The sequence below is a fragment of the Lissotriton helveticus genome, chromosome 3_2, assembly GCF_964261635.1.
Source record: "Lissotriton helveticus chromosome 3_2, aLisHel1.1, whole genome shotgun sequence".
Taxonomy (NCBI): Eukaryota; Metazoa; Chordata; class Amphibia; order Caudata; family Salamandridae; genus Lissotriton; species Lissotriton helveticus.
Genome location: NC_136062.1, coordinates 184696658 through 184716209, shown reverse-complemented (window position 1 = coordinate 184716209; position 19552 = coordinate 184696658). Strand labels below are relative to the sequence as shown.

At 44.3% G+C, this 19552-nt stretch overlaps 1 protein-coding gene across 2 annotated transcripts in view; it reads right to left on the bottom strand.

Moving 5' to 3' along the window:
* Positions 1 to 2792: 2792 nt before the first annotated feature.
* The window catches only part of NR2E3 (nuclear receptor subfamily 2 group E member 3), a 53023-nt gene continuing 36263 nt past the window's right edge, over positions 2793 to 19552 (bottom strand). For both annotated transcript variants that reach the window (XM_078684624.1, XM_078684622.1), the window contains 5 exons: positions 19023 to 19289; positions 12593 to 12771; positions 11372 to 11612; positions 5341 to 5446; positions 2793 to 4319 (listed from right to left, as the gene is read on the bottom strand). In XM_078684624.1, coding sequence (XP_078540750.1) covers positions 4187 to 4319; positions 5341 to 5446; positions 11372 to 11612; positions 12593 to 12771; positions 19023 to 19289 — 926 coding nt within the window. In that variant the 3' untranslated portion in view covers positions 2793 to 4186. The remainder of the gene's footprint in view (positions 4320 to 5340; positions 5447 to 11371; positions 11613 to 12592; positions 12772 to 19022; positions 19290 to 19552) is intronic.

Genomic DNA, 19552 nt, shown 5'->3' with positions numbered 1-19552 from the left:
CTTTATGATTAAGGATGGTATTGGAGAAAAAAACGGTCTTATCCATTTGCTCAATTTTAACTGTGTGTACAATAGAGAATGGTGCAATCAGTATTTTCAATTGACAAACGTGGCATATACTATTTCACCTCATTTTAGAAGACTTTATATAATAACAAGTGAAGATCATACATTTTCTCCACTTTTCACATTGAATGGTTGAGCAAAAATGTTTTTACTTGTATTAAAAAATTAATTTATTGATTGTGGTTTCACTATTGAAAGTCTCTATATTCACATAATATGATTTGTGAACAAAAAAAGTGTTGTACATTTTTGGCAAGGTTTGTCAATCTGTCTTTTCTTTTCATTTTTGTCCTAGTGCAAACTCTTTCCATAACGACAAATTGGGGCAAAATGTATTTACTACAGTCATTTTTAGATTGAGCATGGGCGGTGCACGCGCTACTCTGCGAGGCATGCTGTATTCAGCTATGGACTTGAAGTTCTGCCCACACTCCACCCATATTTGTAATTGGCTTGTGTCATTGCCCTTTGCAAACTGTGACATTTCATTGGTCAAAAGTCTTAGTAGTCCCTCCTAAGTAACGCCTTGTCTCATTTTGTAACTTACCATGAGGACACCCTCTGTTACATGTGTTGTTTGCGACTCCGTAGGCTTTAATTACAGCCTCCGAGCACTATTCACTTAAATGGTTTTCTCCTGCCTACTGCTGCAGGCAGGATACACTCGCCGACAATGCTTTAATTTCTTTATTTTTCATAGCTTGGCACACCACGCTCATAAATTGGCGGCCGTTGCTTTGGTTTATTTGCGGCGCCGAATGTTTATGAATTATTTAATAACTTTTTTTTAAAACTGCCCCATAATGGCGGCCGCGCCTCTTTCCTTGGACGAGCAGTGTCTAAGGAAAGGAGGCAGCCGCCATTAAAGTGAAAGTGCGGAATGGGCGCTTTTACAAAAAAAAACATTTGTTTGTCAACTTGACAAACAAATGCTTTTTTTTCTAAAAGCGCCCCATTCCGCACTTTCACTTTAATGGCTGCTATGCCATTTTCTTTAGAAGCGGCACGTCTAAATAAAGGGGCACGGCCGACATTAAAGTGAAAGTGCCTTGTGGGCGCTTTTACAAGCAAGCATATAATAGGTCTTGCATTCACAAGAGGTTCGTAAATGTGAGATCTATTGCATTGCAAAAACTTGTTACACAAGCAACAGTGGAAACTAGTGTTGACGATTTTAGCAACAATGGTGAGAACAAGCATGTGGCTTGCAACACCTAATCAGAGGCTCAGAGAGTAGCAAATGAGACTCAATGATGGTCCTCCAAGCATTGCTTCAATGTGCAAAGATCAATGGTGACAAAACCAAAAGAAAAATCCAAACAGTTTCAACTTAGCCATGCAGCTGTAATCAACATGCCGTCCTGTTCTGCAACCTCCAATCATTCTGTAACCAACCATCATTCCATCTCAAGTCCGAGCCTGAACACTCGGGCTCAGATTTACTAACCCCTTGTGTTGCCATTACGTTATGCAAGGCAATGCAAGGGCGTAAGTGATATTTATTAAGGCACACACAGCCACTTTGTGCAGCTCTACGTGGCTTAGTAAATCCAGAGTAATGCAAGGCGGTGCAAATCACTACTACCTTGAGTGGCTCTGCTATGGGAAGGCATCCACCCATTCATTTTGGTGCATTCTCACATTTTCTAAGGGTAGGAAACCTGGTAATGTTTCAGAGGCGTAACGAGAAGAAATAAGTTTATTTCTCCTCGTTATTTTCTCTTTCTACTTGTTCTGCTTACTGCAGCACACATAGAAAGAGGAAAGTGCATCTAATGATTGTTTTTGTATTCATTCCTGCACAAAAACAATCCTGTCTGTAATGCTGGCACCATTGTACCATGGTGTATGGGTGCCTGTGTTGACGCTAGAGAGAAAGAGCAGAAGTCCACCATATCTTTGTAAATATGGCACATTCCTGCTCCCACCATTTGATGCAGAGCTGCTCAGCAAGTTGTCTTGCTGCGTTGCGTCAAGATTTAGCAAGTCTGTCCCTTAATTCATAAGGACAAGGCAGTTGTTAGCTTCCAAATGACCCAGAAATTAGCCGGTTGTGATAGACTAAGACAGGATTTATTAAGGAAAGTAAATGTTCCTTCTAAAGATCCCCAAGGATCTTCTATTTCAAAATCAAACAATTGATCATCTTTCTAAAAACAGATGCAAAAAAGTATGATTTGCTCCTTTAAGAGCTAGTCAGAAAAGGGATCATAAGAGACCTCATTGGTCCCCCTTTCAGGCGCACTCTTCTTGATGTGTAGTCCAGATTTACCGAATAATTTATAATTTTGTCTACCTTTATGTTTTTACAAAAAAAAAGCCTACATATTGAACTATTCAGAAACGCTTTTTTCTGTTCCCATCACATTTGGGGGTAGCTACTGACAAATATCAGAGCGGGGCCATCCCAGTGCCGCTTGGACTCTAACCGGCTCATCACAATATCCAGACCCCAACCACATGTGGCGCTATGAAGCAGCCATGAAGCGATGCGCAGTGCTATATAAAATCCAAAATCAAGGAAGTTAGTGATACAATCATATGTTTGCAAATGAAAACAACAGCTTTGCAAATACATTTTTTTAAACTGCACAGAGCAGTTTGATACCAACATTATAAAATGTGCAGACAGAAGATGTGGCGACTGATATGGCCCACTTTCTATTTTCACTGGCAAAAGTACTTCAGGTTGAAACCACACAAACCAAAACCAGTTGCAGAGAACATTTTTAATTAAATAAGTACAGCCAAGGGTTCCAAACTTCCACGGCCCGCTTCTCTCTCTCTGGTAACTACAAATGCCACCTGGGAGCAAAGTCTAAAAGGCCTTAATTAATAGTGTCATTCTGAATGTGTTTTATGAATGAAACTGGCAAGATGACTTGACCATGCCTGGGTTGAGCAGCAGCCCTTGGGCTCAGACTGACTCGTGCTAAGAGGTGCAGTGGGCCTAGGGGAGAATGTCCTTCCACCATAGACTGCATGCTACATGGCTGAAAACAAACAGTGCAATATCTACACCTCTGATGAAAGCGCCCCTTCTTAAACACGTAAGTTAAGTGACATCTCTTCACAAATCAATTCATTACAGTCAAAATGTTCATATTTAATTGTACAAACTGAATCTCCCCAAACAAAACTCCTACAGTGACACAAGATACACTTAGAAATGGATGACATTATTTTATCCTTTCTCAGTGTGAGGTAAATACAAGATACTAAAATGGACACTTCATTGCAGTGTGCTCTGATCCCACTTTGCACATGTCAGAGAGGACACAGTTCTTCTGCAAGGATTTTTGGTGCTAAAGGTGGAGTGAAATTGTGATACACCCCACCAGCAATGAGTCCCATTTCATACTTCTAGAACTTATTCCAGACCAGAGGCCTCCTAGGCACCTTCATAGATTTGTTGTGCTGTAGTACAATACTGTCAGGACATTTTATGGGGCAATTCAGTCTATAAAATAGATTGTTGTTGTCCAGATTGTCTCATTGACTCTTTTCCTATTGTCCTTAGCGGGTCAGCAGGTCATGACAGCATGGTCAGGCAGTCCTTCGTATCGCTTGATCTTTGAAGTTGGACACGCCCTCTAGATTCCATGTCCGTTACCTTGACTTGCGCAGGTTGATTCTTAGCCCAACCGCTAGTTGCAGAAACTCATATCCCAAGAGGCAGAAATATGTTACATATACATAGACACTGTGTCCTTATCACCATAAGTACAATATTTTATTTTCTGCCTTGATTGACCTGCTAGTCCGGAGCAGGTACTTGCACCCTCTTCTTGTTGTTCAACACATAATACTGACTACAAAATAGCAATAAAGATCATCTCTCCTGGGTGGTGTAGTTTGCAGCAAGGGCTGTGTCATACTAGGGTCACAGTTCAAGATGCCCAGGAAAGCCTGCTTCTCCTCTAGACTGAAGACGCTATCACGCGGAGTGGGCTCCTGAGGACCTCCGCTGCACAGAAGGACCGCGATGCTGGCACAGTTAGGAGGCCATGTTGGATTACCTACTGAGTCCTCTCCACCCAGAGAACTGAGAGTAGGGCGGGATGGATGGAGCACTGCAAGGGGTTTAGTGGAGCCGAAGGCAGGGAGCAAGCAGCATGGTCTAGTTCTTGAACATGTCGCAAAGCAGTTTCTCCATCGGGGTATTGCCAATGGTTCTGTGAAAAAAGAGAAGCTCGATGTGGTCAGAAGAAATGAACCTCAGTGAGGGGAGTAGAAGCAGCAACTTCCCAAACCTGGAAGAAACAAGAAAGAGCAAAATCCAGTTACCCTCTAGCTTTATTTTTTAATAGGTTGAATTAAAAAGCTGTTTCAACCTGTTCATACCACCAGTTAAGGCACAGAGACGTCAGATGCTAAATTCACAGGTGGATAAACTCACTCTCAACACACTCACCTGGAATTACCCAGGGTTTCACAATGACTTATCAGCCTCTAGCATCACCAGCATGATTGAGGCTCACTGGATCCATTACATGAGGTAATAACGGCAGCAAAAGGTGCCCGTGTTCTTCTGCTGCAGTCCCTAACAGCGTAGAGTTACTTTATGCTATACTTCAGCACAATTTAATACTGAGTGACTGAGACTAAGAGACCTCTCACCCAGAGGTTGACGTACCCTTAGTTCGAAATCACCACTTCTCTATCTCGTCCTATGCCATTGAAAGGAAACTGCTTGTGAAAGGCTATCAATAAGAGTGATCGGCTACCAAGACAATCAATAGCACCAAGGAGCAACAGCTAAGGATAACTGATCAACAGAATATTCCTTAATCAATAGCTAGTTATTACCTATCAAAAACAGTGTAAAAGACCATGTAGAGACATTACTAGTATCTACTATCAATTCATGGAATGTAATATCTGTGAGCAAAAACCTCATTTTGTTAACAAGCCCAGCTTTCTCATAAATTGGTTGTAAAAAACATTGTTTTTAAAGTAGTTTGCTGTCTGTTTTTTTGTTTCCCCCTTCATTGGTATTTACAAAGAGGGAAATATCAAATCATAGCCCACAACTAATAGCAGGAGGATGTCTGCCTGCAGTCAGATGTTTCATCAGCATTGTCCAGAGCAGAAGCAAACCACATGGTAAGAACAAATGTGGGGAGGAGGAAAAGACTGTAGTCAAACCAGTAGACAGCCCATTCCCAACAAAGCATGCATCAGTGACCCTGGATTGAACATCATAATACCCGTGTCTGGTACAGTTCGTGCTGATTATCATGCAGGACTCAACAGAGTCATTGACTGTGTTACCTGACAAGCTGGTTTGGGTAGTGTGCTCGGTCGTGTTGCCCCAGCATCATCTGTGACTGGTCCTGCAGATTTTCAACTTGTTCAGGATCCTTCAGGCCTCGCGTTTCTACACCAAGGTAAGTACATGTCTTACATTAAACTTATGACATTTTAATGTGTGTTTCCCAGCAGAGTTTAAAGTATCTAATAAAGCTGGGAAGTAAAGGAAATAGTGGGGAAAAGCAATAGACCTCAAATGTTACGAAAATTTCCCAGAATAGGACATTATTTTTTTTAAATTGTTTTTATTGTTGCACCAATACTCCAGTCACATACATACATATAGTATCAAATTACGTTACAATGTATCCTTCTTGTGTTTTAAACATAAATAATAAAGCAGTGCAATTTTCCTTTTTATCTCCGTCTCTTCTTTTTACAAAAACGTTCGCAAACTTTCCCCACCCCCTCCCTTAGCGATTACTGAACACACAATTCTCAACTTTCCTGGCAATGCCTCATGTCCTTATAACATTATGATTGTCTTAACTGTCAACTTTCCTTCCCTTACATTGCATATGGTGCGTAACATTATAGCAGGTTCCGCATCCCGTTCTGTAAGTGAACCAGGGACGCGTTCGTCGTGATCAATAACCGAGTGTCTGATGACACTGGGCTCGGGCACAGATCCCAGACTCACTTGTCCACTGCGAATACTCACTCAAAGTGCGCTGCAGCGCATGTTTCAAACTCCGATAGTATCGAGTTCCAATCTAGTGAGATGTGCGTTTTTCTAAGGCCCCTGCGTTCCTCTCTCTGTAGTTCCAACCCTTCCGCCTTCCCCCACCTCATTACCTCCCCGTGCCAGTTCTCGATGTCTGGTGGCCTAGATGATTTCCATCTCATCGCTATTGCTCGCTTAGCTAACAGCAGCGCTAGGTCTACAAATCTAGTAGCAACACTTCTTTTCTTTTCTTTGTGGCCCAGACCCAGGACGCCGTATAGCAGGGACGTATAAGGCCTGTTCAGGGCCACTGCTGTTAAAATCTCATGTATCGTTACCCAGTAATACCCGAGCTTGGGACAGTCCCAGAACATGTGTAATAGGCCTGCGTCTTCTATGCTACATCTAGGGCATGTATTCGCTGACTCCGGGAACATTGCATGTAGTCTGTGTGGGGTCAGGTACGCTCTGTGGACTATCATTAACTGGATGAATTTGAACTTCGGGTTGCGTGCTACTTTTTTGGGATATTTCAGTACCTTTTCCCATTCTTTGTCCCCGAGAGTTCTGCCTGCGTCCACTTCCCAGCCGGTCCGGAGGGGCTGCAGTGACACCGCTCTGCCTAATCGAATGCCGTTGGTCAGCCACTTCGTCAGGTGACTACACGTCCCCATAAGGTATTGCATTGTGAGCAACGTGTTTGTAACTGGTTCCTTTCCGTCCCGTGCCCAATGTGTGGTTCTGTAATGTGTTATTTGCGCGTGAGTGAGGAACAGCGCCCTTGGGGTCTGGTGTAACCCGGCGAAGTCTGCGTATGACAAAAGACTTCCATCCGAGAAAAAATCTCCGACATATAGCACTCCTGCGTTGTGCCATGATTTCAGCCTGCGTTCCGTGAGTGTACCAGTTCCCAGGGGGATCCCCATTAATGGTATTGTGGGGGCGTACATAGAGTGTTTGTTAGTGTATCTGACCGCTGCCTTCCAGTGTTGAAGCGCTAGCCTGAGCAAAGGTGGGGCAGAGTCGGGTATCTTAGTGTGCGGGAGTATCAACCGGTGAATAACTCCTCTTGCTCTATCAGCATCAGACATATTTGGCTCATGGAGGTTGCGTCCCGCTAGCCAGTAGGCTAGCCACTGAAGCTGGCACGCGTAGCCATATGCAATCAGGTATGATACTCCCATACCTGCCTTGTCTGTCGGAAGTTGTAATTTTACCAGACTGATGCGTCTCCTGCCGGATCCCCACACTAGTTCCGCTAAGACCGTGTTTAGTGCTTTAAAAAAGGGCATGGGTATCAGTATTGGTATGTTTGTGAAATAATATAGCATTCTGGGCAATACCACCATTTTTGAGATAGTAATCCTACCTGCCACTGAGAGCGGTAATGTGTTCCAAAAGCGGACCTGTGTCTTCAGGGTGCTAAGGGCTTTACCCAGGTTAGCGTCCAGCAGATCCTGCGCCTGTCTATAAATCTGTATACCCAAGTATTTGAAAGTCTCGGGCGCAATCCGGAAGCTGTGTGGTGTAAACTGTAAATGTGTGTCCTCAAGAGACCCATGAAAACAGTATACATATGATTTGGTTTCATTGATCATGAGACCTGACAGCCCCCGGAAATTGTTGAATACCTCTGGTAATGGTGTTAGTGGGCTCGTCATATCTTTAAGGAACAATAAGATATCATCCGCGTAAGCGGAGATAATATGATGAGTATTGATACTTGTTATCCCCTTGTTAACTGCCACAGTCCGTACCTTTATCAGTAAGGGTTCTAAGGCGATAATGAAGAGCAAGGGCGAAAGTGGACAGCCCTGCCTAGTTCCTTTCGCTATTTCAAACTGCTCAAAAATACACTTGTTGGTTCGGACTCGTGCTGTGGGGCCATGGTATAGTAATTTCACCCATGCAATGTATTCGGGCGGTATGCCGAATTTGGCCAGGACTGCGAAAATGGAGTCCCATCTCAGGGAGTCGAAGGCATGTCTAAGGTCCAGGGAAATACACCCCTCTGTGGCTCCAACCCTACCATCCTGCGCCATCAACTGACTGAGTCTCCGTAAATTCAGTGCGGTGCTCCTACCCGGCACAAAACCACACTGGTCCGGGTGTATTATGTCTGCGACACATTGGGAGAGTCGGGTCGCCAGCAATTTACTAAGGATTTTGTAATCCGCCCCGTGGTATACCACTGACCTCCGACTCCTCCGTAAAAACTGTAAAAGAGCCGAACGGCTTTGGAGGAAAGACTGGCAGCACTCCAGCAAGGAAGGTTACCACAATACAGTCAGACTCTACAAAGATGCCATCAGGCACGCCAAAGCCTCCCACTATGACACGCGGATTACAGAATCTTCTAATTCAGCCAGGGAATCCTTCATAATCGTAAAGGAGCTGCTCAAAGTACCCCATTCCCCGTCCTCCAGTGTCCCATCGGTGGACCGAAGTAATGACCTAGCCACGTACTTCAACGATAAAATCGCCCGTATACTAGTTTCCCTCCCCCCTCCCGGGCCCACCAGCCACTTGGACAATCCGACACCCCCCAGTCAAACCGAAAGTCATCCTCGTCCTCAACTTGAGACATTCAGGCCAGTAACATGTCTGGAAGTCGAGCGAACCATGACCAAAATGAGAAGTGGTTCACCACTTGATGCGGCTCCCATCAGATTCCTCAAAACAGTGGCCCCTGTCATCGTTCCCATGGTCACGGAGCTCATTAATAGCTCACTTACCCAGGGAGCTGTCCCTGCCAGCTGGAAGAGCGCGGTGGTAAAAGCACTCCTTAAAAAACCACAGCTCGATCCAGCAGACATGGGAAACTATCGTCCAATTTCTCTCCTACCGGCAATCAGCAAGCTAGCTGAGAAACTGGTCAACAGACAATTGTCCCAGTTCTTTGAAACAAACAACATCTTACGGGAATCCCAAACTGGTTTCCGCCCGGGCCATGGCACAGATACTGCCCTCCTCGCCGTCATCGAGGAGGCAAGGCGCATACTGGATTCAGGAGGGTCAGTGGCAGTGATCCTCCTGGATCTCAGCGCAGCCTTCGACACAGTCAACCACCGTGTCCTCCTCCATCGGGTCGCGGCAGCAGGGATCACCGGGACGGCACTTAGTTGGACAGAATCCTTCCTCACCGGACGCACGTTCCAGGTATGGGACGGCATCTACCACTCAGCCACCCTCCCCCTCACAAGCGGGGTCCCTCAGGGATCTTCCCTGAGCCCGACGCTTTTTAACGCATATATGGCTCCCCTGGAAGACGTGGTGACACCATTTAACATAAAAATGGTAAGCTACGCTGATGACACTCAACTGGTCGTCTCTCTATCCCAACTAGTCGACCACCCGGAGAAACTGGCGAACTGCCTTACCCAAATACACAGCTGGATGAGTGATTCATCACTAAAATTAAATGGGTCTAAGACCGAAGTGATGCTCCTGGGAAAACAATGGGCAACCATCCCCCCAACAGTCTGGCCCGACGTATTCGGAGAAATCCCCTCCCCGAAGCGTGAAATCAAAACCCTTGGAGTATGGCTCGAACCGGAGCTCACCATGAAGACGCAAGCGGCCAAAACTGCTGGCACCTGTTTTGGGCTCATGCGCACCACCCGTAAGATCCTCCCATTACTACCACCTGCCTCTAGGAAACTTCTTATCCAGGGGCTAGTATTGTCCCGTCTTGACTACAGCAATATGGTCTACCTGGGCGCTCCAGAGGCCACCCTGACTAGACTACAGCGGACACAGAACGCTGCGGCCCGTCTGCTCACGAACCTTCCTTCGAGAGTGTCAGCAAAACCAGCCCTCAAGGCCTTGCACTGGCTCCCTGTTCGCCAAAGGGTGGAATTCAAAGCCATGTGTACAACACACAAACTTATCAACGGATCTGGCCCTACTATCCTCAGCAGCCTGGTCACCCCCTACAAAGCATCCATATCCCTCCGTTCAGACAGTGAGCACCTGGCCAACGTCCCCAAATTCAAAAGGACCCGCACCGGAGGCCGACGATTCTCGGTGCAAGCGGCCGTGAGATGGAATTCCCTCCCACGCACCCTCAGACTGGAAGCCAGCTACCTGACCTTTCGCAAAAAACTGAAAACGCACCTATTCCCGAAATAACTGTTCCTCCTCCCTCCCTCTCTGTACAGGATAAACAATCTCCTTACAGCGCGGGGATGCCCTTGGGTCACCAGGCGCTATACAAATCGCAAAAAAAAAAATAAAAAAAAAAAAAAAAAAAAAAATAATAATCCGTATTTAATAAGGATAGTGGCCGATAGTTCTCCAGTTGTAGGGCGTCCCTACCCGGTTTCAACAGGGATACTATCAGTGCCTGTGATGTCGTACCTGGCAGTGCGTCACCTTCTAGGGCTTCCCTGTACAAAGTGTGCAACCGTGGGGCCAGGGTATCAATATACGTCAGGTAAACAGAATAGCACATTATTTTATATATGTTACAGATCAAGTTTTCCAATGATTGCTTCACTCTGGTTTCTTGATTTGCAACCTTCATTGAATTACATATTTTCTGACCCAGCAACTCTTTTGTTAACTTATTATCAATATAAGCTAACAGTGTATTCATGATTCAGATTGTTATTTATCATATTATGAACTTTATAAATATCTTTAAGAACTGTTGGGACACTTTCGTATCAAATGCAAATTAGTACTAAACCATAACACGTGCATTGAAAGTTCCCCAATATCCTAAAACGCATTGAAGGAACTAAAAAGTACTTGTTAATAGTCTTTTAACATGTGACTCCCAAATAGGGACTTAAAAAAGCCTTAGTCCAAAGGTTAAGATTTGTGCGATTTTAAGGTCTTCTCATAACACAGCATGAGATGCTTTAAGTCCTCAGATACTAAGCGTAAAGCGCATATTTCTTTGGAAGACACGGTGCATATCTGGCCTTTGGTGATTTTCCTCCATGTAACAAACCCCTCAAACTAAAAGCTGACTAGTGGGGTCTAATAGAAGAGAACCCCCTACCGAACCGCACATGATCCTGATTAGTCCATTCCCGGCTCCTATAGGTACAGTTTAGTTGCTAGCTAGATATGAGCAATAAAGATCCCAATACATAATCACAGAGTGCCGCACTATCTCTTCATTTAACCAAAAGCATAATATACTCAACTACGTCCCTCTAGGCTTTAAGCGTGTATACATTTTTAGCTGTTAAATAACAAGAATGGTTTTCATTGAGCAGGATGCATTACATCTAACTAGCTAGAGGAGACAGTATATTTGACACAAATGGAGGCATCCCTTTCAAATATTTGCATTGAGGGCTTGAATGATGCCTGTACCTGGCTTGAAGAGCACTATAGCTTTCATACAGGCGAATTCTGTGGGATCCACATTGATAGACTTGAAGCGTGCAATTGTTTCCTGTAGGCTTCGAATATCTATGCCAGATGACACTGCTTTCCCATTTATGCTTGGCGAGAGTTCAGGCACAGAGAGTAGCGGACAGTTTTCCAAAGGCATTGACCACTGGATGGCGCATAGAAGGAACAACTCACTCCAGGCCTCTTCCAACAAGATCACCTTGAAGAGAGCAGAGAAAAGCAGAGAAAATGGACATTTACCCACAAAACGTTAATTCTTGTATCATAAGATATTATTACAATTAAAGAATCCGGTCCAACACCCAGCATGGTTAAAAGCTATTCAATGAAATTGTCTCACTTCTTAGCTTTCATTGTGAGGTCGATCCCTACCCAATACTCAGTACAACCTGTAGTAAAAACCCACAACCTTTAATTTGTGCTCAGTCCCAAACTCCGCCTAAACTACCATTTCTTAATTTTCTTATCAACCACCAACGAAGGACTAGCTGATTTCATTTCATTATCATCTATTTAAGACTTGACTGGAATCAATATATACTCAAACACTAACTAGAACTTCAGTTCAAGACCCAGCCATGAATGCCCACTTGAACACAAATTGACATCTGGATTCATACAAATGCTGTTTAGTTTGTAAATCACATACTGAGTTGAAACCAAATGTAATCTCCCCATCAGCCTTGTTTGAAGGATTAAATCATGAGTGTCAACATGGGCAAGTCTAAGTCAAAAAATCAAAATCCAGATAAATCTGTAATAAATTAATGTCCCAATTGAAAATTCTGACATCAGTCAAACTGCACCGCTCACTTCACACCAATTCCCATTCTTCCCTCCAGCCCCAATTCTTGATCCCTGTCACTAACTTGGTGATCCATAGTTTCCCCAGTTTTGATTTCAGAGAGATTTCCAGATGAACGTCAACCTGATTACCAACTTCAGGATCTGTTGAGGCCAAGCGCCTACTGCTATATCATTACTGCACAAGCACCCCGTGCAGGTAAATGTTGTTCCAGGGGGCCAACCCCAACCCAAACTCTAGAAGCTCTCGAACCACATCCCACACAAACAACCACGCAGACAGAATCCCCAAATTCAATGCCACAGTATCTGAAACGTTAGCGGAGCATTTAAGGTCAGATGCCCTCTCACCATCCTACAGGAGGCATGGTTTACCTGGTCCCTAAAGGGAAGGTTGGAGAAGACGGGGAGGTTTTTAGCCCACTTGACAGCCATGAAGAGGAGCCGGGCTGACGTCTCGTAGATGCTCTCAGGACTGGGAGGGTATGTGGACATCTGGTACTCTGTTGAAGAACGCTCCGGTTCGTTGCTTGTCACATCAATGTTTTCATCGGCTAACGAGAAGGAAAAGATTCTGTCAAGGTTTTGTCGAACCGTCTCAAGACATAACATTAAAGCGAAAGCCCTTTCAGACCCCTGATCGCTGCTGTTCCTTGAGGCCTTATCATGGTTTTTAGGGTTTGGTGTAGGAATGGTTCCACTGTGTCCGTGTGGTAAAAGAATATTTAGGAAAATTTCAGCATATCAGAACACAGGACTTCCAGGAACACCCTATGATATCCCATTAATAATAATATTAATCCCCATGTGTAAAGCGCACAATCACCCGTAAGGGTCTCTAGGCGCTGGGGGCCGTCGGGAAGATTAAGCAAGCTATTGCCCAGAGTCACATGGTGCTGAGCTAACCTGCCGCCGGAGCCGGGGATCGAACCGTGATCCACAGATTCCAGCGTCAGTCGCCCTGGCCGCGGCGCCATTATGTCTATTTGCCACTTCGAGCAACGTTTTACCTCCCTGAACAGCATGGAAAACGGAACTATAACTTTCCACTTCCATTTAGGAATCAGCTGTGGGCCATTTTGTGCAAAGTTTGAACTAAGACAAAATAGAAACATTTTACAACATATTTGCTGCTTCTGCCCTATCGAATTGAGCAGAATATGCACTTGGTTTGTTTGTTATTTTTGGCATCTTTCAAATCTGCGACGTATCCAAAATTAGTTTACCTCATTCCTTGTTATGAGCAAAACAAATGGAGCAAATCTAGTTTGCCACATTTTTCGCGATATTATTTATGGAACAGAGCCTAATTTTAATCAATTCTTTTTTTATTTCACACGCGGCAAAAATGATGCGGACTTATCTGCTCCGTTTTTGCCGGGCGCAAAACGGTAGATACTATTGTCGAATTTTTAAATACAATTACAACGTCTATAACTAAATATTTTTGCTTTTATTTAATGAGTAAATATGTTGCTTGTTAGTGTTTCTTATTTGAAAAGTGTTTTAATCAAAGTGCCTTGACACAACTATTTGATGTAGTTTTACTATCCGCTAGTTATTCTTGCTAAACTGAAGCTTGTGTTGATCAAAGTGCCTTGACACAACTATTTGATGCAGTTTTACTATCCGCTAGTGATTCTTACTAAACTGAAGCTTGTGTTGATCAAAGTGCCTTGACACAACTATTTACTATTCGCTTGAGAAGTGCTTATTTTGGCAAATGTCCTAGGGAAGTCTACTTGCGACGTTTTATCGTTTTAATTCTATTGCCAGATGATGAAGTGCATGAGTATACATAGACAGTATTCACAGTAAGGACTCACTTGTGTGGAGGCGTAACAGAATGCCATTCATGTGAATTTGGTCAGGACTTTACTGGAAAGGCATTTATTGGGCTTATTGCTTAAAAGTGTCATTGTAGGAAGATGAATTAGGGAAGCAAGTATAAGACCTGTCGTCTGGTGTACTTTTTAGTAGACAAATGTCCCCGAAGCTTTGGAGTTTACTTGCAGGTGCATGCATTTTTAATCGGTCAGGTTAAAGTGATAGACCCTGATGCAGTGTTGTGGGGACATTGGGTTGTCTTTGGGTATTATTATTGAGTTGCAAGAGCTAAGGTTAGAGTGCTAGCATTATTGGATTGTTTGGAGAAAGCCAGGGAGACAACAATTTGAGTATCGTCAGCATAGGAAGTTTGGGGAAATCCAAAAGATTTATTTAGCTTGCTAATAGGGTGACATATATATATTGAAAAGTGTGGGACCGAGCGAGGAACCCTGTGGGACACCGCAAGGTAGGGAGTAGGAAATTGTCCAGTTAAACCGATTGTTCACGTCCAAGAAGGAAAGAGCTAAGCAAGTTCCATGCAGTGCCTGTGATACGGATGAGAGCTAGAAGAGCCAGCAATCTTCTATGGTTGACAGTGTCAAACGCTGCTGACAAATCGAGTAAGATTAGGGCTGCCCTGCCACCCTGATCGAGGGACGTCCTGATCTCTTTTATCGCTTTAATTAAGGCCATTCCGTACTATGCTGCAAGAGCCGAAGCCAAACTGGGTAGCATCCATTAAATTGTTGGCTTGAATAAACTCAACAAATTGAGTATTTATTACTTTCTCAATAACCTTAGCAGACATAGGTAGACGTGAGATGGGCGGGATAACTATTCAGGTACGAAGGGTCCAGGGAAGGTTTCTTTATGAGAGGGATCACTGAGGCTTTTTTTCCATATAGTTCGAAAAGAGCCAGACTGAAACATTAGATGGAATATATCAGTCAGTGTCAGAGCAATTGTCTCCGCAACAAGAGCAGTAACCCAGGGTGAACAGGGGTCTCCCAGGGATCCAAATCTGGTGGATTTAACCAAACTTGTAACCTCGTCAATGGAGGGTGGAGTGAATACCGTAAAGGTAGAGTTGGCCTGGAAAAAGCTAGTGCAGATCGAACTGCAATGGAAAGGAGCAGTCACACTCATGGTGGAGAAAGTGTTGTAAATGTTTTCTATTTTCTGAAGAAAAAAGCTGGCCAAAGAGTTGCAAAAAGTTTGACTGGAGTTCATAGATTGCTTAGCAGAATCAGTTGTGAGCTTGAGAACAGGTTGGTAAAGTTCCTTGGTGGAAATTGAAGCTGATTCAATTCTATTAGTAAAATAGGCTTCTTTTACTGTAAGTATTTTCCCCTGGTAGATGCTCGAGGACCTTTATATTTGACTTTTTCAACATCGTTATATCTAGTCTCCATATTTTCTCTTGCTTCCTGCCGCTCTGCTTGAGAGCCCTCGGGTCTTTTGAGAACCAAGGTGCAGAGACATTATTTGTCTTATATCTGGCAGTTCTAGGTGGGGCCAAGGTGCAGGCAGCAGTGTCTAACCAATGTGTACATTGACCAATGCCTGAAATCAGCTAATCAGAGAGGAGGGGTACAAAGTCTTCTAACAAGTTGGAGAAATGTTCCGAATAGACTTAGTGCTAGACTCTGGTTAATGTTGTACTGGGAGAGGCTCTAAAATGGTGATGTGAGGCTATGACTATAATATGAAACAGAATGGCACTATGGTCTGACCAGGCTAAGGGAAGAATATTTGTAATGCCCACTAAGGTGTTATTGGTAAAAAAATACAGTCCCAGGCGTGACCTGCCAAGTGAGTAGGGCCACTGACCAATTATGAGAGACCTAAAGAGTACATGGTCTGTAGAAAACCTATTTTATCTGTGTTTAACTAGGCCTCTAGGTGAAAATTAGTCACCCAGCACCATATAATTACTAGAAAGAATATTGGCCTATAGAAGGCTACTGAATTCTGACTGAATTCCTGCAAGAAAATTAAACTTGGGCCAGGTGGGCAGTGGTCCATGCTACCTTTGAAAAAGTGGAACTTAGAGAGTGCAATACTGATGGAGAGTGCCTCACAGGGAAGCAGTTAGACTTGTCAGGCTTAAGGTGGTCTTACCCCAAACATTTTGCACCATTCCTTCATTTTTGCTGATCTTGTTTTGTTGGCCTTAGGACACTGTGCACTTTAAACTGCTAACTAGTGCTAAATTGTGTGTGCTCGCTCCCTAAAATATGGTAACAGTGACTTACACCCAATTTGCACATTCCTTTACTTTAAATGCTGCTAGTGGGCCTGCAGCATTAATTGTGCCTCCCACTTAAGTAGCCTGTCAAACATCCCTGAGGCCTGCCATTGCAGCCTGTGTGCGCAGTTTAAACTGCCATTTTGACCTGGTGAAATAAATCTTTTGCTAGGCCTAAACCTTCCTTTTTAGTACATGTCATCCTGATGGTGAGCCCTAAACAATCCGTAAGACAGGGTGCAACGTGTTTAATAAGTTGGACATGTAAAAACTCTTAAATGTGTTTTTTCATTATTGCAACACCTGCTTCTCTCATAGGATAACATTGGGTTACCTTATTACATTTAATAAGTGCTAACCTTCAATTGCGAGGAGATAGAAATATTGAGTTTAGTGTCTAAAGAAGTGTAATTTAAAACCCTCTTTAATGGCAAAGTTGGATTTTAAATCACAATTCGGAAAATGTCACTTTTAGAAAGTTCTCATTTTCTTGTCCTAACCATTTGGTGCCTGCAGCCTAGGAGAGGATGTGGCGTAAAGAACTGAGCCGCCGACTTTGGAGCCGGTGGGAACCAGGTTTGAGTCTCGGCGTCAGCATCAACATCCTGTGATTCTTGGCAAACCAGTTAATCTCCCCGTGCCTACAATTCAGCGCCTTGATACCCTCACAGGTGAATTGCCACACTGTACAAATCTTGGATTTATGTATCCTGGGTCATAAGGCTAGGTGTATATGGCAGTTGGACTTTGTATATTGCTCCAAGACATTGAGACAAAGTGGTAGTAGGTGTAGGGGGGTATAGGTGTTGGCAGGATGGGCCAACTCTGAGTTGACAGGGGGAGCTGTCACCTACCACACTTGCTTATCACAAAAGCGCTACGTAAGCACACTCAAAAAGGGTTGGACACTACTCTTTTATGTTACCAGACAAGCTTGGGCCATGGCAGGGAGGTAGGGAATTCCAAACACCTCTAGGGGTGGAAACCTCCAGAACCTTCTCCTCCTTCTAAACTAACACCATGTTTGAATGAGGGACCCTCAGACCCAACTCTTCAGGATACCTCTGGAAGTGTAGATACTTCAGAAGGACTACTATGCTGCTCAGCTGCCAGACGGATTGCTAAACTGCTGCCTTACTTCTCTACTGCCCTGCTGCCCTACTTGATGAGAAGGAAGATTAGACCAGCACTCTTCATTCCACGCTGAAGTGACTCCAAGGGTTGGCTGACTGACCTCCTGTTCTGAGCTACAGCAACATAACATGCGACAAAGGTCTCCCTGCATTTGCCAAGCTGACCTTCTGCCTGGACCTGCAACTGGACCTGACTGAGCCCTGCTGGTCTCTGCTGAAGTGAGTTCCTGATCCCCCAAGAGATGCCCCTCAGGCCCTGGACCCTTTGTGTGGCATAAGTTAAGCTCCCTCTTCAAGAAAGTGAGAAATCCCGAAGTTTTGGGCTCTTTGCTACTCTGAAGAGGCTTGTTCGTGCCAAGACCTTGCTGCCTGTGCCGCCCACCAACTCAAAGCTCAGGTTATCCTGACTCTTCACACTACAGCATCGACAGCCCAGGGTGGCTACCAATGTGAATCTCTAGCAATGACCATCCACGACGTCCAAGAGGATCTTAGTGCTACAGTGATGATTGTCCGCGACACCCGGCCTTATCATCCGCTTCGCTTTCCCTGCTCCTTGCAGCCCCCTCCACCGCAAATGGAAAAGTTCATATTGGACTTGGAAGGTTTCTTTTTCAGCAGATTAACCTGGTGCCTGTACCTAGCCCACGCTCCATTGCGGTCGGCCTGAACTTGTGACTGTCACCCAGCCTCGCACAACCAGATCGCATGTGTTGGTTTTATGCTTTTAAGTGCTTTTCTTATCCTAAATCTTTTAAACTGCAGATTTCTGGTTATACTGGTTGGATTTTTATTGTTTTGGTCTCAAATAATTTATTTAATTTTACTCTATATTTCTATATTGGTGTGGGATTTTTCATGTTTGGTGTTTTCACTTTAATACCTTTTGAAGTGCTGCAAAAATACTTTACACATTGACTTTAAGTTTGGCCTGACTACTTTTGTGCGAAGCTACCAGAGGGTTAAACATAGGTTAATTTGGGGTTTGCTTGTGTTTCATCCTTACAAGAATTGTGGTTGCTGCTTGAGTGGGGTTTCATCCCCCTCAACCACCTTCCTACTTCATAGCATTTCTTTAGAGCCAGTCTAAACTATCTTCGGGGCATGTAGAGATCAGACAAATTTGAAACCTGATGTAATCCATTCTCTCAGCAGCCTGTCTGCCACTTTAGACACCACCCCATGTCCTCATCCTCATGGGGCAGGCCACTTATAGGGAATGTAAGAATTTCAGGGGAACGACCTTTACAACGCCGTCGTTACACCGTGATACATTTACATCGCGGTCATTACAATGCAAGGTGCTACAACAACTTGCGCTGGATGGCGCTCTACACTAAGGAATAGTATGATTTACTATTCCAACACCTTCCCTACTGTTACACACACTGGAGTTGGAATAGTAAATCATACTATTCCTAAGTCCAGCACCTCTAGCGCAAGTCATTGTAACGACTTGCGTTGTAATAACCGCAATGTAATGTACCGCGATGTAAATGATTGCGTTGTATCGTCACATATTCATTTCAGGGTGAATTACCTGAAAGTGGTTTATATAGCTCCAAATAGGCACAAACAATGAAATGTAACTCACCATCTTCAGGCTCTAGCTTCGCGCAGGTCTCAGCTGTCATCAAGCTAGCCATGAAGCGGTGGTTGTTGGGAGGAGTCTGTGCCCTGGTAGCCTGGGGTCTGGATATTGTGGCAGAGACTGGTAGCCTCAGGTTTTGCAGTGTAGGACAGGAAGGCAGAGGTGGGTCCCGTGTTGTAGCAAGATGCTCAGATCTGCTGTCGGAGTCCAGTTCGATGCTGTCAAGCCGGACCTGCGCGGTGCTCCGTGGCTGACGCTCATTCTGTACCGCTGTGGGATAAATCATCCGGTACACAACAAGGGTGAGAGAGGAACAGGAGGAAGGAAGGTAAAGGTCAGATGAGTTACGTGATCTGCAAAGTGGCCAGAAATACAAAGCAAGAGACACGAACAATGCATATGGTCACTCAACTGTTAAAATCCTATGCCTGCAACACTCCACATACAGAGAATGCAAAGGTTATTGGGGTTGCATCAACCATATAATTTGGGGAAAGTATATTTGAAATTCGTTAAAAGCAATGCAACAAACG